General features: G+C 43.1%; 1 protein-coding gene across 1 annotated transcript; it reads left to right on the top strand.

The window, feature by feature from the left end:
- The first annotated feature begins 1,140 nt into the window (after positions 1-1,140).
- On the top strand, positions 1,141-22,730 carry LOC139543845 (pikachurin-like). Its single transcript, XM_071350319.1, has 22 exons — positions 1,141-1,247; positions 7,542-7,628; positions 7,722-7,748; positions 7,887-8,004; positions 8,400-8,535; positions 9,931-10,097; positions 10,187-10,302; positions 10,410-10,881; positions 11,003-11,103; positions 11,259-11,359; positions 11,431-11,575; positions 11,719-11,908; positions 12,775-12,900; positions 12,995-13,238; positions 13,458-13,569; positions 13,754-13,882; positions 19,346-19,526; positions 20,820-20,895; positions 21,010-21,153; positions 21,273-21,356; positions 21,496-21,599; positions 21,714-22,730. The coding sequence occupies exons 2-22, from the start codon at positions 7,557-7,559 to the stop codon at positions 21,863-21,865; spliced, it is 2,997 nt and encodes a 998-aa protein (XP_071206420.1). The 5' UTR covers positions 1,141-1,247; positions 7,542-7,556; the 3' UTR covers positions 21,866-22,730.
- The last annotated feature ends 388 nt before the right edge of the window (positions 22,731-23,118 follow it).

The raw sequence follows: 23,118 nt of genomic DNA, 5'->3' as shown, positions 1-23,118 counted from the left end.
GTATATTCTGTCTATCATTTGTATATTATATTGAAACTGCAGTTATACTTATACTGTTATACTTATTTTTTAAAGGGACATACTGACAAACACAATTTACCAACATTGTCTTTTCTGACTGGTGAATGAATGAACCCCTGTTGTTATTATTTGATAGCCTGTGATCAGTCACATCTGGTCAACATTCCTTCATCCTTTAACCCACGTGCCGCCTACACCTAACTGCTCACTACCTGGCTGCACTGATAGAAGGTGCTGTCAAAACTGTAGCGTCCGACACTGGAGGACAGTACACGCCCACTGTACTGGTAGGCTACTGAAGATAATTCCCGCCGATATGGTCCAGATACGCTGTGGAGAAGGCTGTCCGGTATCATCATCCGAATGTTGATCCGGTATCATCATCCGGTTGAATGTTGAGAGATGATCGAACTCGTCTCGCTTGCGCATTCACACACCTATTATCGGGAAACATTTTCAGTTTGCAACGGAGTGCACACTCGCTCAAACGCATTCCTCAAAGTTTTATGCTCTGTGTTGTTTACATTTTATTAACTTTTTCTGAGTTATGGATGTCTTGAGTCAAAAGATACGCATGTGCTTTATTGTGTTGGTGTTACTGAACGCGGTGGGGATATCTTTTGCTGTTAAAAGGACGTACGTCAGAGGATCAGGCAAGTTAATGTCCTCACCTGCATTAAGTTGAAGTTCTGACAATTTATTGTGGACATTTTATTCAAGTACTTGTTGTGTAGCTTAGTATTTGTTTTATTATGATGTAGCCAAATTCACCCAATAAAATCCTTGCAGCATTGTTATGTTTAGGCGACACATGGACTTTGGTGACTTTTGGAATGCGTTACAGTTTATCGGGGGTTATTCGTACCTGTAGCCCATATATGTTAATGAATGAACTTCTTTTGCCAGTATATAGCTAAAATATAGCTGCCACGGAAGATAGCTAGGTAATATAGGGATGTGAGCTATGCTGTCAACTCAGCAGCTCTATGGGTTTGAAAGCATCCTATAGTACAATTTCCAGTGGACAAAATTGTTCAATACAATTATAAATGTCACTGTCGTTGTTCACTTGGTACTACTGTGTTAAAAATAGTCATGTTTTTCTTGGTTGTGCAGAGCGTCTCCATCCACCTCTGGACATTGAGCTGGAGACGATCAACTGCACTGCAGTCCGGGTCAAGTGGTGGATACCCTGGAGACACATCAGTACTGTTACGGGTTACAAGGTAAGATCTACTGTGTGTCTCACCTGTACACCTCTGGAATTATGATGTTTGAGTGTTGTAAGGAAAACCAGCTCTGATCTTAGTCAAGTTCTCATGAAGAGAGAGCGACTGACCCCTGCATACCCTTCTCCCAACAGAAGAAAATAGTTTGTTTTCAATTTATTCCAAATCAAATTTCCTCCCTTGGTATATCTCTAGTAGACAGAAACCCCATTGTCGTGTGAAACTGTGCAAAGTTTGCTTCCCACACACATCATTAGCTGCTGCAGGTTTTAAATGTACTCTCCCAAGGGAAAATCAGAAAGGGGTTGTTTGCTTTTAGTCACTGTTTATATTCAGACTCCTAGTTGTAATACAGAATTGTGACAAGGCCCTGAGCCTGGGAGGAGATGATTAAATGGATAATCCATGCTTAGAGATCCACATGACAGCTTGTAAAATCCTCTAGTCATTTTGTCATCTAGTCAAAGTCATTTTACCCCCAGTCACTTTCCCCCAGGGAAAGTTTCCCCCACAAAGTAACTGTGTCTTTATGAGAGTGTTCAATTCTGTCAGATTTCTGGTCACTGCTACCTTTGAGATCCAAAACAAGCCTGTCTTCACTGTATTTTTGCAGATTGTTTGTTAACCGTTTACACTCGTGGGATAGTACCAAATTGAATGGTTTCAAACAGAAGAAAATATGAGAAACCTATGCATAACCACGGTAGCAATTGAAAGGGAACACTTTGGAGATTATGGGGAAATTATCAGACTAAAGGTGAGGACACATCACTTCACCTGACACAAGACTGAATACGAATATTACACTTGCTTTTATGTAAATTTTGGATTTTCTGTACTTTTCGCAGGATTTGTCGATAATGAAATCTGAAAATACTGTGGATACATTCAGTAATATAATAACGATATTCATGGTTAATGAGGGGTAGGTGCCACACAAGACAAAACAATGACAAGTATTTGCATAAGAGGCCACACCTCTCCAAAGTGTGCACAGTTACTAAATAATTTCAATGCACTTTTAAGACTCAAGGAAAGAGCCTTCAACTATGAGGTGCTTTTTTGAGCTCTCCTAGCCAAGCACACTTGTATTTTTTTGTTTGGAACATAGCCCTGCATCGAGATCCGTTATGCCCAAGACAAAAGGGCACGTGCCCCCTCAGATTTGCCCTGTTTAAAAAAAAATCTGATGTAAAGTGATTTACTAACTTAATTTTTAAGCCCACTTTTTATCATAATTATCGATAAAAATATCTGTAAGCAGTATTTGCGTGTTGGGGGCACACACACTGACTGGACCTGCATCCCCACCATCACACAATACTGGTGTTTACGCAATCCAAAAACGGTCCATTATAAATCGCAACCTGGGTCAGGTGGGCATCATTAGAAAGCCTGTTCTATTGCCAACATGACTAGCTAAGTTATACAATACAATCTTATAGTGTTAAGTTTTCACAAGGCACTTTGGTGCATATAGAATGGATTCATGAGTGCATTCAGGTGAGTGTTCCGCAGCCAATTTTCTTCTAAATACAACAAACATAGGCTCATTCTGTTCAGAACAACCCAGGGTATGATGCCATGTTATCCTTATAACTGTACATTGAACATATGCGATTATAAACATTAATGCTGTAATTTACATTCGTTTTATAATATGGAAATGTGAAGTGCACATTTGGACTCAGGGCTGTGTGGATTGCTTGTATGACATCAGAGCAGTATTTATTATAATCCTCAACAGCTTCGTTCGAGTTCTCCTGATTTACTTCATTCCCCTCTCTCAAGCAACAAAAAATATGCAAAAGTAGCCCAATTGGCAGGAGGGATGGGGGCATCTACTTGTTGTGCTTGGTGCTGCCATTTAGAATGCCTGTCAGCTGAATCCCATACAGCGCTGTAAAGCAGAGAGTCGAAGACTCTTAGCTCTGACATGTATAGCATGTTAGCCACTGCGGTCCAATTTAGGTGCTTATCAGTGACCAAATCTGCCATTTTCAAACCGCATTTGTGTTATGAGTGTAAAGAACTACCAAGGTGACTTTTGTTGTGTACATGATATGATTTAGCAAGGAAAGCCTGTCATGAAGTGTCTTTATGCACTTAAAGATGCAGTCCAGTATCTTAAACACAACAAATTTGTAACATATTGTATGAATTGGATTCATACATTTTTTATTATATTTTTTTGCAGGACGTAACGTACAGTATCATACGAAATGGATGACGTAGTACACGATTGGATGACATAGTACACAAAAAACTGTGAGCCGTTTTGGCTCGTGAGCACCACTTTTAAAATTACTGGCTGAAATTATGCAAACGTTTGGGAGCGTCACTTTAATGAGGAGAAAGATGCAAACAATTAATACTGAGAAAGATATTTTATTGAATTAAATATACACTCCCCTAATTATGATTTTTTTTCTTTAATTTGTTTGTGCTCTATACTCCATAATTTTGGATTTGAGATCAAATGTTTCATGAGGCGACTGTACATAATGTCACCTTTTTATTTGAGGGTATTTTCATACATATCTGATTTACTGTTTAGAAATGAAAGCACTTTATACATATGCATTCAGAAAGTACTCAGACCCCTCGACTTTTTCCAAGTTTTGTAACATTACAGCCTTATCCTAAAATTGATTAAATAAAAATTTCCCCTCAATCTACACACAATACCCCATAATGACAAAGCAAAAACAGGTTTTTAGAGCATATTGCAAATGTATAAAACATTTAAAAAACTATTACATTTACATAAGTATTCAGACCTTTTAATCAGTACTTTGTTGAAGTACCTTTAGCAGCGATAACAGCCTCGAGTGTTCTTGGGTATGACGCTACAAGCTTGGCACACCTGTATTTGGGGAGTTTTTCCCGTTGTTCTCTGCAGATCCTCTCAAGCTCTGTCAGGTTGGATGGGGAGCATCACTGCTCAGCTATTTTCAGGTCTCTCCAGAGATGTTCGATCGGGTTCAAGTCCGGGCTCTGGCTGGACTTATCTTGGCTGTGTGCTTAGGGTCGTTGGCCTGTTGGAAGGTGAACCTTCGCCCCTGTCTGAGGTCCTGAGCACTCTGGAGCAGGTTTTCATCAAGGATCTCGCTGTACTTTGCTCTGTACATCTTTCCCTCGATCCTGACTAGAGTTCAATGTTGGTTTCATCAGATCAGAGAATCTTGTTTTTCATGGTCTGAGAGTCCGTTATGTGCCTTTTGGCAAACTCCAAGTGGGCTGTCATGTGCCTTTTACTGAGGAGTGGCTTCCGTCTGGCCACTCTATCATAAATGTCTGATTGGTGGAATGCTGCAGAGATGGTTGTCCTTCTGGAAGGTTCTCCCATCTCCACAGAGGAACTCTGGAGCTCTGTCACTGACCATCGGGTTCTTGGTCACCTCCATGACCATGGCCCTTCTCCCCCGATTGCTCAGTTTGGCCGGAAGGCCAGCTCTAGGAAGAGTCATGGAGTTTCCAAACTTCTTCCATTTAAGAATGATCGAGGCCACTGTGTTCTTGGGGATCTTCAATGCTGTAGAACTTTTTTGGTACTGTTCCCCAGATCTTTGCCTCGACACAATCTGGTCTCGGAGCTCTACAGACACGAGACGTGTGTGGCAGAGTCTACAGACAATCATGGATTACAAAGGGAAAACCAGCCACGTTGCGGACACCGACGTCTTGCTTCCAGACAAGCTAAACACCTTCTCTGCCTGCTTTGAGGATAACACAGTGCCACCGATGCGGCCCGCTCCCAAGGACTGTGGGCTCTCATTCTCCATGGCTTACCGCCCCAATAGATCCACAGACAATGCAATCGCCATCGCACTGCACATTGCCCGATCCCATCTGGACAAGAGGAATACCTACGTCAGAATGCTGTTCATTGACTATAGCTCAGCCTTCAACACCACAGTACCCTTCAACACCACAGTACCCTCCAAGCCCATCATTAAGCTCGGGGCCCTGGGTCTGACTCTGAACTCCACCCTGTGTTACTGGGTCTTGGACTTCTTGACGGGCCACCCCCCTCAGGTGGTGAAGGTAGGAAACAACACCTCCACTTCGCTGATCCTTAACACAGGGGCCCCACAAGGGTGCGTGCTCAGCCCCCTCCTGTACTCCCTGTTCACCCATGACTGAGTAGTCACGCACGCCTCCAACACAATCATCAAGTTTGCTGACAACACAACAGCAGTAGGCCTGATTACCAACAATGACGAGACAGCCTACAGGGATGAGGTGAGGGCCCTAGCGGAGTGGAGCCAGGAAAATAACCTCTCCATCAATGTCAACAAAATGAATAGTGGACTTCAGGAAACAGCAGGACGGAGCACACCTTTATCCACATCGACGGGACCACAGTGGAAAAGGTGGAAAGCTTCAAGTTCCTCGGCGTACACATCACTGACAATCTGAAATGGTTCTTCCACACAGACAGTGTGGTGAAGAGCAACAGCGCCTCTTCAACCTCAGGTGGCTGAAGAAATTTGGCTTGGCCCCTAAGACCTTCAGAAACTTTTTCAGATGCACAATTGAGAGCATTCTGTTGGGCTGTATCAACGCCTGGTATGGCAACTGCACCGCCTGTAACTGCAGGGCTCTCCAGAGAGTGGCGCGGTCTGCCCTCCATGACACCTATAGCACCCGATGTCACAGGAAGGCCAAAAAGATCATCAAGCACATCAACAACCTGAGCCTCCACCTGTTCACTCCACTATCATCCAGAAGGCGAGGTCAGTACAGGTACATCAAAGCTGGGACCGAGAGACTGAAAAACAGCTTCTACCTCAAGGCCATCAGACTGTTAAACAGCCATCGCTAGCCGGCTATCACCCGGTTACTCAACCCTGCACCTTAGAGGCTGCTGCCCTCTATACATAGACAGGGAATCACTGGCCACTATAATAATGTTTACATACTGCTTTACTCATGTATATACTGTATTCTATTCAACTGTATTTTAGTAAATGTCACTCCGACATTGCTCAACCTAATATTTATATATTTCTTAATTCCACTCTTTTACTTTTAGATTTGTGTATTGCTTGACACTACTGCACTGTTGGAACACAAGCATTTCGCTACACCCATAATAACAACTGCTAAATATGTGTATGTGACCAATAAAATTTGATTTGATTTACAGACAATTCCTTCGACCTCATGGCTTGGTTTTTGCTCTGACATGCACCGTCAACTGTGGGACCTTATATAGACAGGTGTGTGCCTTTCCAAATCATGTCCAATAAATAGATTTTACCACAGGTGGACTCCAGGTTGTAGAAACATCTCAAGGATGATCAATGGAAACAGGATGCACCTGAGCTCAATTTTGAGTCTCATAGCAAAGGGTCTGAATATTTATGTAAATAAGGAATGTCTGTTTTTTTATTTTTAATAAATTAGCAAAAATGTTTAAGAACCTGTTTTCACTTTGTCATTATGGGTTATTGTGTGTAGATTGCTGAGGCTGTAACATAACAAAATGTGAAAAAAGTCAAGGGGTCTGAATACTTTCCTGAAGGAACTGTACAGGACAGGAGTTTACCCTTAGAGAGTTAATGCCAACACTGTGCAGTACCAGCACAGGCTCAGGGAGGATATTTGGAAGTAAGAAGGACAAGGAACACTTCAATCCTATTAGACATGTGAGTGTACTGCTGGCGTCTTGAACAATCTGCTAATGTGCAGGGAAAGAGAGGTGCGCACATTGATATGGCATATTGTAGTCTGTGAGGTGCTGGTTGTGGCAAGATGCTAATTCAATTGAACAGACTGCAAGCCTTGAGATATTTTTGAGTTATTTCAGCTCTTTGTCTCATTTGGAGTTCCGTTGTCTGCTTTTAATAGTGTGACAGAGATATTGTTCAGCGTGGCAGTAATCTTGTCTTGTAGTGGTTGAGCAGGCAGCTGTACACTAATTGGTCTACCCTTAAACAACATGCAGTTAGTGTTTCAGCTTTGACTATGGCTTGTCATTGTAATGGGCCACATTGCTAAACGATGAGCTAGGTCAGCCCAGAAATCTGATACAGTTCAGTGGGCTACAGTAACTTAGACTTGGTTCTGTTTGTCTCGTATAGGTTATTTTTTTGTCCTCTGCTATCCTCAACTTCCCACAGTCCTTTAGACTCATTTGCCTTTTGTGTACAGACAACCACATGGTTTCCTTGATTGTTTTACAGTACAAATGATCCCAGAGGTGATTTTAATCTGAGATTGTATACAGATATGTATATTTATAATGTATAATACTACATGCAGTATTTGTGTGTTCTGCTGTAGGTGTTTTACACTGAGATGAGGAATGGCCGTCCAGCAAGTTCAGCTGTAGCAGTGAATGTTCGTCTCAGTCTGGACATGTTGGCTACAGTGAGCTATTTCTCCTTCTATATTGAATACGTTATATTTCCAAGTGATTCTTTCAACAATTTTTCTCTGAAAATGCTTTATTTTTACCCTCAGGTAAAGTTCAATGGGCACACAATTTTTGTAAGTGTATTTTGCATTGCATGTTCAACTAATATCATTCAACTGAGATTACTGATAGAATGAGCACAAAATGAGATTCAGTGTTTGTGTCTTCCTATATATATATATATTTTTTTTTTATCTTCCTGTGGCTGTAAGGATGTAGAAATTGGCAGTTTGAAGATGGCAGCTCAGTATGTGTTTAGTGTCGGTGCGTATGGATGGGCAGGAGAGGGACGACCCAGCGTGCCACGGAGAGTCAGCACCTTCCAACCAGGTCAGTGGATGGAGCAGAGGGACTCACCTTGGCCAGTCTAGTCATCCTGAATGAGGGAAAACCAGTGAGCTGACTGCATGTCGCAATGAATCTGGGGCTGAATTTACTGAATGTTTAGAAAAGAGTGGTATAGTTGGAGATGGCACTTTGACTACAAATGGCTCTTCTGGGATTGTTATTTTCAGTTCATTCACTCTACTGTACAACAACAATTTGATGCTGGGGGTTGAGGGGATGTTCATGTGTCATGGAACCTACTGAATGACCCTTTGCTCCACTGCCCCTGAATGCACCCACGCTTTGAGTTACTAACAAGGACGTGGAATTTCAGAGAAAAGATTTCACATCTTTGATTGTTTTTGTGTCTTTCCACACTCCACCTCTACCCTCAACAGAGATGTGCATGCCCCCCTCGGCCCCCTCGCAACCAGCCGTAGGGGCTGTTTCGGATACTGAAACCGAGTTGTCATGGAAACAGAGTGAAAGAAAGGGAAGCTCACCTGTCCTTCATTTCATTGTGTTTTATATCAGGTAAGAGTTGTTTTTCTTCTTCTATTATAGTGCTTATTAGAGTGTGTCCCAGGCAACCGCTTGTCTTTTTCTTTCCTTTACTGCTGTTATTTTTCCTGAAAGTGTGTAATGGTTAAATGTGTCCTTCAATTAACTTCGAAGACCATTTTGGCTGAAAATATTATGGTTGTGCATAATCTCGGTTAACCCAGAAGTAAAATCTTGCAAAATTTGGTCAGCTGTCTCGTTAACTTGTGGGTCTATATGTGTTTAGAAATGGACAGTTCCGGCGGTTTGTGAAGTTTCCACCCCCACAAAAGGAAACTCTCAGTCTTCACCTAATCCTGATACATCTGTATAACCAGCGGCGAAAACCCAAAGACCTGAACTACTCCAGCTCGTTATCTCACACCTCCCATTCAATCCCGGCTGATTCTTCGGTCTACACGCAGAATTTGTCCACGGGAGATTAGGTTGTACATAACATACGGTGGCTATTTTCAACAATCTCCTGGAACCACTGCTCTTACAGAATGGTTGCCAACAAGAAATAGTCAATTAGTCAAACATTTTGATAGATTTGAATGGACATTCCAAAAGGAGTCATTTGAACAGCAAACCGAGTAAATGTTTGCGTGCAGCCTGTTGTTTGCGTGTTGGGACCAAACATGGAATGTTAATGATGCTGTGAAGTACCGTAGGATTTTTATTGAGTAATTCATCTCTTGTCTAAAGAGCTGCCAGAATGGCCAGATAGCAGATATCCAGAGCCAGGGACAGACCACACACATACAGTATACACCAGAGAGAGATGATGTGTGTCTGTATCCAGATAGACACTGTTCTGTCCTTTTAACAAAATGACTAGAGGGCTAAAATGACTGGAGGTCATCTGAATGAATTTATATTCCTGGTAACTATTTGAGTCACAAATAGTCTTTCCTCGCTTGAATCTGTTGTGAATAGAGGATGGATACGGACTATCATTGAAACTACGTGACCGGAGTTGAAGGATGTTGACAAAGGCAGTATAATACTTATGAAGGCTGTAGTCAGCATGACTTTGTGGACAAGGGCAACGCGAACATACTTCACTTGTCTACATTTTGCTGAGCTCAGTTTCACTGACAGGCTGTTGTTCAGACCTTCACAATTCTATAATGTCTCAACCTGTCCCAGCAATGGCAATATGAGCACGCAATTACTGTAAGCAAGCAGGTGTTTGTGTTTTGGAAGTGCCTGTCTCACACGTGTACATGGACGCTGTCTAACGTGTGTAAGAGTTCCTAACCTATTCCTTACCCGCCTTTGACACACTACCCAGTCAGATTGTAATGGCTGGTTTAACAAGTTAAATGCATTCACAGTTACTTATACCGTTACCTCAGAGTCTGTCTCTACTGTGATACCATGCAGACCAGAGCTGGACTCTGAGTGGACGTCCCTAAAGGATCCAGTGAACAGCAGCTCGGTGGTTGTGAGAGGACTGGATCCTGACACTCAGTACCATTTTGCTGTCCAGGCAGTCAATGTCTACGGAGCCAGCCCACACAGTGCCATCACTGACCCAATATGGACCTTCAGTGAGTGTGGGGAGGCATCTCTTCATTAATGATTTGATAAACTGCTCGTCCATGTCCGTGATTGTCATTTATTCATGTCTCTGTGTTAGGTGTGCAGGAGGGGGGCAGCGGGAGCTTGGGTCAGGGTTCTCCTGGCAACGGCAACATTAATCAGGAGGATTTGACTGATGTTAAGAACTCTGATTATGGGGCCCTCATTCAGGAGGTAAAAGACAGTGTCATGCAGGCTTCACAATCACTATGTTTCTCGTTAGCTATTTCCCAAACGTCCAAGTATCTCTTCTTTATTGTGTCCTACTGTCTTTGCTCCAGCCACTTTTCTCTCCAGAAGAAGACAGAAGATCTCTGCCGAGGTCCCGAACATGGAGTCCCATCTCACACACAGGGGGAGGAGGAATGTCTCCTAGAGAGAACACTGCTGATTCTGGCACCATCATCACTGCTAACAAGGCAGCCACTATAATATCCACCTCTACCACACCCATTCCCGCCAACCACACCCTTACCACCAACCCAGTTGCCCTCACCTCGTCTCCAGGCCTGGATAGCATTCTTCCGACCCCTAGCTCAGCCCCAATCCCGGCCCACTCCACCCTGGCTGGCCCCCTCTCCCCTACCCCTCCCAGCCCTAGGTCCCAGTGGAATGGACAGGTGAGGGAGCTTTATGACCTGGCCTGTGAGGATGCTGTGTGTTCTCTCAACAGTGTGTGTATAGATGATTACCAAAGTGGGGGATCTCGCTGTTACTGTGCCCTGGGCCGAGGAGGGGACGCCTGCTCTCAGGGTGAGACGAGAACCTCTCTAATGGACCATTATTGCTTAGTTGATGGACACTAGTCTTTCTGTTTTGCTACTGAATTTGAGCTTATTTGTTTATTTTTGTTCTGGGTTTCTTTGTCCTCCAGTTGTAGTGGTGAAATATCCACAGTTTTACGGCTTCTCCCATGTTGCCTTTGAGCCTCTGAAGAATTCCTATCAATCCTTTCAGATCATGCTTGAGTTTAAGGTAAAATGTTGATGTCTGTTTCATTCTGAATGTGTTGCATTTCCTTCATAGAAATAAGCTGTAATAAGCTATTTTGTGCATCCCAAATAAAAGTCAATGGTATTCTAAAGAATGTAAAACAAATGGATGCTCACCCCTGTCTTGTTACTCCACAGACTGACTCCGAGAATGGCCTTCTGTTGTTCTGTGGGGAGAATGAACATGGCAGTGGAGACTTCACCTCACTGGCTCTCATACATGGGAAGCTCCACTTTAGGTGGGTGCATGTTGATACAAGTCAGTCAGTCACGCACTGACTGACTGACTCACCTCTATCTGTGTGTGCAGGTTTAACTGTGGCACAGGCACTGCCCAGATAGTGAGTGGGAGTCGGGTGGCACTGGACCAGTGGCACAGTGTCGTTGTCGGCAGGGAGGGTGCGATTGGCTGGCTAAGACTGGACAATGACACACCTGTGACAGGACACGCACAGGTGAGGACAATTCATTCTGTATATAGGACATGCATTACAAAAGAGCACACTCTGCTGCTACTGGTAAATACACATTATACAATGTAATAACCCTACGTGTGGCCCCTGTCCGGGTGTGTATCTCCTAATCTCTGATCCTACAGGGCGACTACAATAAGATCACATTCAGAACCCCTCTTTACGTGGGCGGCTCCCCTAATGCTTATTGGCTGGCCAGGACAGCAGGGACCAATCGGGGTTTCCAGGGGTGTATCCAGACGCTAAGTATCAACAGCAGGGTGACGGACATGAGGCCTTGGCCAATGGGATGGGCTCTTAGTGGGGCGGATGTGGGTGAGTCATTGACCTGAAGCCACTGGATTCTAATACATTAATGTTTCCATCATAATCTCTCACCTCATTTACTCTCTCCGTTTGGTGAGTTTATCCCTGCTTATTTATGTCATTGCGTGAAGGTCATAGCAAGTAACATGTCAATCAATGATTAACATACAAGTGTTTAATGACAGTAGGTTATAAACTTCTATTTGTTCTGAAGCCCCTTGTTATGTCTTATTTTCTGTTGGAACCAACAACTTCCTGGTCACTGGCCAATTTGCCTTCTTGTTGATGTCTGAATATCCTAAGAACATACTGTCATCTTGAGTCAGTTGTTCAGTAGATATTGTGACACACAGCAGTGCTTGTTGTGTACAACATGTGCACATTAAGACTGAGCAGACAAAGCTTTGATGTGTGGGTCTGCGTCTGGTTAGAATGGCCTAGGGTTGGGGAGATGCGTTTCTATGGCAGCCTCTGGAAGGCTTCCTCCTCATCACTCCTATTATTCAGAGAGACAGAAAGGAAGTCTGTGTTCTAGTTCAATAGGATTTGATGAATGCCAGCAGGGAGATGCCAAAGTGGTCAGACACAATAGTCCCTAATGAGCTGACTCAATAAATGAGATTATGTAAAAAGGGATTTTTGTTTTGGTCCATTTGTGGACTGACACAATTTCTGTCTTTTTTTCGGTCTTTCTTTTTTTCACTCTTTCTCCGTATCTGTCTTTCTTTCAATATATCTCTACCTCTTTTCTCTTTCTGTCTTTCTCTCCCTCGCTCTCTTGCTCACTTTCATAAACATCTATACATGTATGACAGAATGTATGTAGGACTGTTTAAATGACTGGTACACTATGGTGTATGTGGTTCACCCTGTAGGTGAATGCAGTGCCAGTGTCTGTGAAGGGGTCACCTGTGCCAATGAAGGAACTTGCTTTGCCAGCCATGCAGATGGGTACATATGTCTGTGTGCACTGGGTTATAGGGGTCCTCTATGCCAGGAGAGTGAGTAGCTACCACATCTCCACATTTTTTATTTTGAACCTACTGTAATTACACACACACCTTACACTGTAACCCCTTCCATGTATTCCCCCAGGCTTCCAGCTGGTGGTGCCGTACTTTAATGCGTCTGTGCTGTCATACGCTAGCGCCCTCTGGCCTCGGTCCTCCAGACACTACCTGTCCTGGATGGAGTTTGAGGTGACCTTCAGGCCGACGGCTCCTGATGGCATTCTGCTCTACAGCCAGGACTCAGCCAGCAGAGACTTCCTGTCAATCAGTCTGCTGGGAGGATACTTGGAGTTCAGCTTCGACTGTGGCTCTGGGACAGCCACCATCAGGTTAGGGATAACAGTAGGGTTGCTTAGTCGTGGGAGAGTCCCGTTTTTGAGAAGCATGCACATTTATTTATATTTCAACATGTTGACGTTGTCGAGCAATCACATTCTGAGGAAAGGCCCTCTATGTGCAGAACCAAGGCATTACATAAATGTAACCAAATAGGAGAAATGGTGTGTCTGGTCAGCACTGGTAAGGCTGATGTATCCGTTCATGTGCAGGAGTGAAGAGACGCTCACAATGAACGAGTGGCATGAGCTGCGTGTCTCCAGGACGGGCAGAGAGGGCATCCTGCAGGTGGATAACCAGATGCCCACACACAGCCTGGGTGAGGTACAGACCTTCATGGAGCCTGCTGAAAACATACACTGAACATTTCAGTAAAGACTGATCATGATGTATTCAAACTGTAAATTAGAAGAATAGTGAAATGTGAATTTGGTCGTCTTTGATTGTTGTTTTAAGTAAATATAGATTGAAGTAAATGTAGTTTGGCTTCCTCTCTCCTGTTGTTCAGGGAGCATTCACTCAGATCAGGTGCAGCGGTCCTCTGTACATCGGGGGCGTTCCAGAACACACCAATCCCAGGACTAAGATCAACGCTGGTGCTGCCCTGCTCCATCACTTCACTGGCAGTATCCAAAAGGTACCAAAGACCAATGAGCCCCCAGTGTTTGGTTGGTAGATATGACACCACCCAGTAAACGGGTGGACATTCGGCGACGTTCCCATTTTGTCCCTTAAGGGTTTCGGTACGGCGTCATCCCAGTGACGTTCTAAGAACACTACATGATGATCCCAAGGGAACGTTCCCTGGGGGACCTTTGTCTAGTTCCCTGTACGTTCCCAGGATGTCACTGAGGACCAAGTCAGGACCTTTTTAGGACGTTCTCAGGGCTTTCATTTTAATAGTCCTTATGAGGTGTGAGCATTCCCACTAAAGTGCTAGGGAAGGTTAATGCCAGGACTAAGTGTTTGGGTAGAAAGTCCAAGCTGCTTGATAAGGACTCCATGAAAGTGCTCGCCACTGCCCTCATTCAATGCCATTTTGACACGCTAGTACTTCCTGGTTTGGTGGCTTATCTAAGCTTATGAAGGGGAAGCTCCAGATAACCCAGAATAAGCTGATCAGGCTAGTATTGAAGGGGAGTCCACATACTCACATAGGCAGGAGCTGCTTTCAAGAACTCAATTGGCTGCCTGTTGAGGCTAGGGTGTCCCAGATTAGACTGGGTTCGGTTTACGGGAGTATTTATGGTTCTGCGCCCAGATATCTAACTGATTACAAAATAAGGTGTACGCCACTTTCTAAGTGAGAATGTGCGGTCCTCCACTGACACTTTGACCCATACGTACGCACATAAACTGCAGAAATTAGAAACTGTGACTCCGATGGCAAAAGGATGAAACTCAAGAAATGCTCTGTTTTTGCAAAAGAACCCCTCAAATATGCTGTACAGTTTAATCGGGAATCATATTTAATTGTATCTGTAATTTTTAAACAATACTTGCACGTTATTAAATGTATTATCATAAATAATAAGGTGAACATTAGGACAAATTACGTTTAAACGAATGCATTTTTCGATGCCTCAGTCGGGCAGATACGAGTGCACAGTTTCACATATTGTTATCACATGTTTGTTGTGCAGAACTGTCAATGTGATAATGGCCCTGTCATTGTCAGTTACAATCAGGGTAATTACCACACCTGAAGGTGTTACGCAATTGGGTAGCTTTGACAATCAAATGGGTGGGTATAAAAAGGCATCCAATTACAATGCGTAATGACCCACAATGGCTGCTTTGGCACTGTTGGAAGATTTGGCGAATGGAAGAATTCGGAGAGAGTGAATTTTCAGAGACCAGCAAGATTTACTGGCCAATGATGATGAGTGGCTTATGAGCCGGTTCCGATTACCAAGCGTTGTTCTCTTGGATCTCTGTGCTGTAGTGGACCCAGCTTTACAGAGAAGCACCCGCAGAAACCAAGCCGTGCCTGTCCCACTTCAACTCCTTGGCAACCTCGTTAATAGCGTCTATAGTCTCTTTGCGTTTGCAGGACTGCATATGTGAGGACATGGCCGCTGGAGGGTTGTGATGCACGAGGTGCAGTGGAGACACCGGGGCTGGGCACACTCAGCTTCCGCTCAGCTGCAGCACCACCGACCCGCGCTGGAACACGCAGCGACTAAAAACAATAGAAAATGTCACAATTGTTAGTGTAAATATATGTTTAAACACAACTTGAATGCATTTGGTTGACTCTTTTGAAGCGAGGGAATTCTCATTACATACCTGGATCATCCGGTGCGTCTTGCATGTCCGTGTCCCCCTCCACCTCCGTCACTACTCCACTCAGAAGGCTATGCGCCTTTTGGCCTCCACTTTTATGTCGGACCACTTCTTTTTTATTTCTGAGAGGGTCCGACCTTCTGAGCTAGCAGCATTCACAGCGTCCGCCACATGCTGCCACTCTTAACGCCTTTTTGGCATTTGTAATGCTCACACTGTGTCCACCAAACAATATATTTTTTCTTGCTTCAACCTCCCCTACAAGAACTTCCATTTCACACTGGGTGAAATTTCTTTTTTTAGCCTTTCTGTTGTGATTTGCCGTCATTGTCGTCATGCAGTCAGTAAGGATGAATATTAATTAGGGACGTTTCACTGACTATTTATAGGCAACTATGGGCGTTAAAAGGGTGGGACAAGACGCTCGCTCACATGCGCCAAATTTCAAGTTCATTGTGATTTATGAAGGTAAACCGGCGTTGGACGTGCGTGCACACTGTTATAAATCAGAATATTTTTCGTCCATACTCCACCTTTTGACGTGAATCCTCTGCACAGTTTTATATATGAGGCCCCAGATCAGGTGTCGCTAACGTGTGCTGATACAGGTTCAGGAGTAATGCTGGGAAGGGTACTGTCTTGTATACTGGAGTGGAATGAGTTGCCTCTGCACATAAAAATGACTTCCCCTCTGGGCAGCATTAAAAATAAAGTAAAAAACTGTTTGATGTCTTCTGTGCCCATGTGAATGACCTCTATGATGTGAACTGCAATGATGAAATAGATGTTCTTCTTTGTTTTTTGTTTCATTATCTCGCTGTCATACCGTGTTCGATCTTACCTAGCCATCTTGTCTCAAGAGGAACACAATGGAAATAAGTCCCAGACTTTATTGTGTGTTATCCTCCATGATTTAACTCATGTGCATGTATGGCTTTTTCAAGTTGTATGAGTGCTTGTTTTTTTAAATGGTCGAATTAATAAACTAAACTACAAATAAAACATCAGGTGACGGTCCCAAGTGAACGTTCTTTGGCGGACCTTTTTATAGTTCCCGGTTAGCCGCTTTTAAGACATTCTTGGGACGTTGTGTCATGGTCCCCTGAACGTTCTTTGGACATTGTGTCATGGTTAGAAGTTTTTGTCAGGTGAGTCCCAGATGTCTCAAACCCAGTGGTGGGCCGTCAGGGCCTGCAAGGCCTTCTCTGCTGGCCTAAACATCATCAGAATATAATTTTTTTTAAAATATATTTTCCCACAAATATGTATTAAATTATTCCCCAGAGTAAGAGTTATACTCTTCATTTCATAGCTTTCCTCTTGGTTGCACTGCTTCCAGACCCAGGTTGAGACTTGGAGGGCTGGTCTTTACGTTAGATCTTTTATCCAATCATATTCAGCCATCATGTGTTGCCAGGGGTCTAAAATCTGCCCTCAGGCCTTCAGAATCAACAGTGCGGGCGCTTGTAGCTTAAAGTGAATGGAAATTAAAATTTTGTGTCAACCAATCAGCTTTAGAGTTGGCTATTGTACGCCTGCTGGCTGGCTCCAGTGTTACACAGGAGCCAGCTAGCAGGCGTAGGGCGTCCACGTCTTTTGATTGGATTACCAATATTGAGAGGCAGGTCCTATGGGCAGGTCTATGCAGATCTAGGAAACTAAATTTGATAAACGAATTAATTCGCGTTCTACTGTTTTTTGAACCCACAATGGCGGAAGGAGGAGAAGATATCGATTTGGTCGAGGATATAATTATAACGCCATTCTCAAGACGAACTTTTCAAGAAAAGTTAGACATTGTAAGGAGAGGTCGCCCGACGCCACAAAGCCTGTCACAGGCGGGAAAGGGGTTCGTTCGTTCGCCACTTTCAAAGTTTCAACTATGAGCGCTGTCAATGGCTCACAGGCTCCGAGAAGCACTGCAAACTGTACTGCTGGGAATGCCTATTATTTGCAAGTGATCGATTTGGTGTTTGGAGCCACACTGGCTTTGCAAACTTGAGTTGTCTAACCAAGGCAGCAACGAGACACCAAAGTACGGCTGGGCACTTACAAGCAATGGTGCTTTTGAAAACGTTTGGGGACACCAGAGTGGAGCTACAGCTCTCACTCGTCCTGCGTTATGTGACGGACACGGGAGTCAAGGAGCGATTTATCCGGTTTGAAGATGTGACAAGCGGCAAGCGAGCTGATGACATTGCCGCTCTTATTTTCCGTTTCTTGGAGGAAAATGAATGTAGTCTGGATAAAGTTGTGGCACAGTGTTTTGATGGCGCAGCAGTCATGGCATCTGGACTCAATGGGGTGCAGGCTAAAGTTAAGGAGAGGGCACCGATGGCCTTATTCATTCACTGCTATGCACATCGACTAAATTTAGTACTGACTCAAGGAGCCTCAAAGCTTAAAGAATGCAAGGTCTTCTTTGCCAACCTCAATGGCCTTGCAGCATTTTTCTCACGATCCCCTAAGCGCACGCAACTGTCTAATAATCAGTCTTTGGTGAGTAGGCATACAATGCATGTTATTTTTTATTAAATGTGTATGTATGTTTCGCATTTTATTTAGTTAATATTAAATAGCCTATATATTAACAAAATAAAATGGCAAATAGCCTATGTTGCAAATTATTTGTTTTCTTTTATTTTCAGTGAATAGTTATGTGTCTTTATCATCACGGTGAAACTGCTTTGGGTGCGACAATGCGCTGTTTAGTGAACACACTGTATTTATTTTTTGGGGGACTTAAAGCTCAAAGTTTGTGGACCAGAAATGGATAGAAGAAGAATATTAATATAACTCTGTTGCACTCGACTATGTTCTTGCCTATTAGTTGAACTGTACTGTATTGTACTCTTCCCCTGCAATTCTCTGAAAAAAATGTCAATTTCAAGGTGACGCAACGCCTGGTTATACTGCGTTTCTGTCTAAATGTATAGTGTCTAGAGCCATGGCATCTAAATGATGGTAATAACAGGTGGATTAATTCGGGTGGGACTGTGTAGGACCTCACTGAAGGCCCAGGCGCCAGGCCCACGGCACGCTACTGCTCAAACCATTATAAGTAAAGCAATGAAATGGCATAGGGGTTTTACTTACCTCTTTACTTACCTATTGTTCACCTAATACCTTTTTTGCACTATTGGTTAGAGCCTGTAAGTAAGCATTTCACTGTAAGGTCTACACCTGTTGTATTCGGCGCACGTGACAAACTTTGATTTGATTTAAGGTAAATGGTACGCTGTTCAGCTAAAATAGTGTAAAAACCTGTAATCAATGACAATATGATTACATTTGACATGATCACTTAGTACTGACTTTCCAATTTGGGATTTGAACTCCCAACCTCTGGATTTGGGGTATGCTGACCTTTCTGCTGCACCACAAAGTCTGTATAATTTCAGAAGTCCCCTCCCTACACATTCATTACCTATAATACATTTCTGCACTTAGAAAAAGAGTGCCATCTGCACTACATCCCCGGGACAAACCAGGAACTACACAAATCCTCCAGTGGACCATGACACAACGTCTTGACGTCTTTAGGCAACCATTTCATGACGTCACGGGGACGTCCCAACGGCTCATTATTGTTTGCAGGGCATGTCCCCCATAGGAAATGTAAAAGTTTCTAATCTAATCTCATCGCTGTCAAATACACTCAGTGACCTTTACTGAAGCTATGTGGTTCTATAACAGTATTGTACATAGTGATTGCTGGGGATACATTACATAGTTTTGCCCTAACTATTTGTCTCCATCCTCCTGTATCCTTATTGACTGTTCCATATTCCTCTGCCCTTCCCATCTCTATCAGATCACTCTTAATGAGCGCAGCATCCATCTGCCCCAGGACTTCTCTGAAGGGGTAAACATAGAGAACTCCCTGCACCCCTGTGTAGACTCACCCTGTGCCAACAGGGGCACGTGCCGCCCAAAACAGGCCTTGTATGAGTGTGACTGTCCCCTGGGATACACTGGAAAGCACTGCCTACAAGGTCAGACCTCTCACTGCTATACTATATAATGCATGTGTATGCTGCATGCACACATCTCTAGTGTACCCACCTCTCACCCTCTCTCCTCTCTTCTCTGACCATGGTATTGCTGAGCAGAATGTGGGACTTACTGCATGAACTGTAAGTCTCACTGTGTGTGTCATGTTGCTCCGGTGCGTAATTCTACAATGACATATTATAACAATAAGCTGTATAACAGCATGTGAAAGCATGTGGCGTTTACTTGTAATTGGAAACAGCCTATTGATTTGAATCTGTCCATATGAAAAGTTGTACTGCCATCTAGTGGAAATTGGGGGTAAGTACAGGTTCCCCTTTACTGTGCCTTCAGGACGTATTCACACCCCTTTACTTTTCCCACATTTTGTTGTTACAGGATTAAGTTTTTTGTTGATTTAAATTGAGATTTTGTGTCACTGGCCTCCACACAATACACCATAATGTCAAAGTGGAATTATGTTTTTAGATATGTTCATAAATTAATTAAAAATGAAAAGCTGAAATGTCAGTACATATTCAACACCTTTGTTATGGCAAGCCTAAATAAGTTCAGGAGTATGAATTTTCTTAAGTCACATAAGTTGCATGGACTCTGTGTGCAATAATAGTGTGATTTTTGAATGACCACCTCATCTCTACCCCACACATACAAATATTTGTAAGGTACCACATTCGAGCATTGAATTTAAAACACAGATTCAACCACAAAGACCAGGGAGGTTTTCCTATGCCTCCCAAAGAAAGGCACCTATTTTTAGAGGCACCTATCCCTTTGAGCAGAAACGGAATAGAGCTAAGCACAGGCAAAATCCTGGTTGTCTGCTTCCCAATAGACACTGGGAGACTAATTCATCTTTCAGCAGGACAATAACATAAGTCCAAATAAACACTGGACTTGCCTACCAAGACGGCATTGAATGTTCCTAAGTGGTCTAATTACAGTCTAGACTTTAAAAAAATGGCTGTCTAGCAATGATCAACCACCAACTTGACAGAGCTTAAAGAAAAGCCTGGGAGGCTGTAATCGCTAAGGTGATTCTGGACTGAGGGTTGTGAATACTTATGTAAATGACATATTTCTGTATTTCATCTTCAATACATTTACAAAAATTTCTAAAAACATGTTTTCACTTTGTCATTATGAGGTATTGTGTGTAGATGGATTAGAAAATACACATATTTAATAATTTTTTAATTAAGGCTGTGACACAACAAAATGTGGAAAAAGTCAAAGGGTATGAATGCTTTCTGAAGACACTGTATATCCTTTAGTAACCGAGGCAACTGAGACTCCCCAGTTTATTGGACGAAGCTACCTCGTTTATAACAACAAGGACATTTTAAAGAGGTATGCCCCTTCGATTTTCCAGATTATTTGCATATTTCATTATGTATCGACTAACCATGTCAGTAGATAATACTTATTTTATCTCTTCACTCTTGACTACTATCTCTGTATTAGGGTGTCAGGCTGCAGGACTCATGTGTTGCTGCGCTTTAGGAGCTCCGCTCAGGATGGCTTGTTGCTATGGCGAGGCCACACTCCTGTGAGGGCCAACAGTGACTTTGTTTCTCTGGGCTTGGAGGACGGGGCTCTCATCTTCAGGTACAGGTAGCCCCGTAAACAATGGAGGCTATATGCCAGGGGTCAGAGAGAGAGAGAGTGTGTTTGTGAGAGAGAGAGAGAGATCATGCTTCTCTCTAACGTTGACCCTTTCAATTCAGCTATAACCTTGGAAGTGGTGTTGCCATAGTAATGATCAATGGAACCTTTAGTGATGGACAATGGCATCGGGTCAAGGCAATCAGGTGACCTCTTTCACTATTCCAGCCTTTCTTTGGCTCAGAAATATTGACGTGTTGACAAACAATTACGTTACCTGCATTTACACAGCGATTTGGGTCTGCGTCCTGGTGGTGTGATGTAATAAGGTTGTGTCTTTATCAGAGATGGCCAGTATGGGAGCCTGACAGTGGACCACTATGAGACCAGTACAGGGAGATCACCAGGCAACATGAGACAGCTCAATACCAACAGCATGGTGTACCTTGGTCAGTAGTGCTGTTGATGGAGATAGCAGGGGTGGTGGTGGGAATTATATGGTGGTAATATGGATGTTGAAAATAATATTAAGGATGATGATGATGATGCCATGGTTTCTGCAGGTGGAATGAAAGAGGTTGGCTTGTATACCCATGGCCAGTACCTGTGGGGCCTGGTGGGCTGCATTTCTCAGCTCACCCTCTCTACTGACTACCACCTGTCTCTGGTGGAGGACGCAGCCGCTGGCAAGAACATCAACACATGCAGGCCCTGACAGCTGCTGACCTCGTTTCCCTGGGCACTCATTTACAGGGGGGACTCATTTACACGGGGGACCATGAGCAGACTATATCATGTTTTATAATTATGTTCATATTTACTGTATGTCTTGGGATGAACCCAAACACTCAATTGATGGTTAAACTTGCAAATATTTGATTATTTATTGTTTTTTTACTGTAAAGAATTTCCATTGTTTTGAAAATGTATTGATTTTTTTATGGGATTCCCGTCTCCTGGACAGTAGAGGCATGACACAGCCTTCTAGAATCTCTGTGCCTGATACTGAGGTGGGGTGTAGGGTTTTGTACTGTCACATACTGCTATCCAGCTGTTTTGTGTATTTAATCCCGTAATACATGCATTGTATTACTTTACGTTCATATTCTTAACTCCTATTAGTTCTTATTGTTGTTGCATTGTAGAGAAGGAACCTGCAAGTAAGCATTTCCTTGGACAGTGTACACCATGTGTATCCTGTACATATGACGATTACAACTTTCAACTTGTATTGTAACCATATATCTGTCAAAGGAAATGTATAGGATGTATATGTATTGCAATATGCAGAAGATTTTCTGGATGTGGAAATGTATACAAATGCCATAACATGTCCTGACATGCCTTTTTACAAACATAAACATTTTAAATAGCATGTTATATTTCATCGTCTTTCATTGAGAAAGAATGTGGTAATATTGTCTTGACAGGTGTACCACTAAAGTTACCTTTCTTGTGTTGTGTCATAACAGAAAAAAAACGTTTTAAAACTGAAACATTCTTTTCCCAAACAACTGTTCTTTGCAGACTGGAGCAGTATGCCTGACTGGTCCTCCAAATTAAAAGTTTTGTCACCTCTGCTCTTTGTGGTTGTTCCTGGCCACCTACTGGGACAGAAATAGTCCGCCAGACTCCTCCATACAAACACATATACAGTCCTTGTTATATTGTCTGCCGTAGGGGAACAATAGCTCAATAGAAAGCGATGGTGAAAGGACATATAAACCATTCCTAGAAACGTTCATGCACATCTTCCGCTCAAAAAGATGGCCGTCAGAAATTGGTGGGGGAAAAAATCTTATTTTCAGATGGAGAAAGAGCAAATGTTCTGTTTTCTGTTCTGAGAATCTTTAAGGTCATTTCTGCCGTTCCAGGTGAACGGTCTTAAGATTCTCAGAACAATTACTCCTTCTCCTACTGAAAAGAACATCATTTTTTGGTGAGTGGTCTATTTCCATCTAGCATTCC

The sequence above is a fragment of the Salvelinus alpinus genome, chromosome 18 (genome assembly GCF_045679555.1).
Source record: "Salvelinus alpinus chromosome 18, SLU_Salpinus.1, whole genome shotgun sequence".
NCBI lineage: Eukaryota > Metazoa > Chordata > Actinopteri > Salmoniformes > Salmonidae > Salvelinus > Salvelinus alpinus.
Note: the sequence above shows the minus strand (reverse complement) of the source record. Positions and strands in the feature narration are given on the sequence as shown.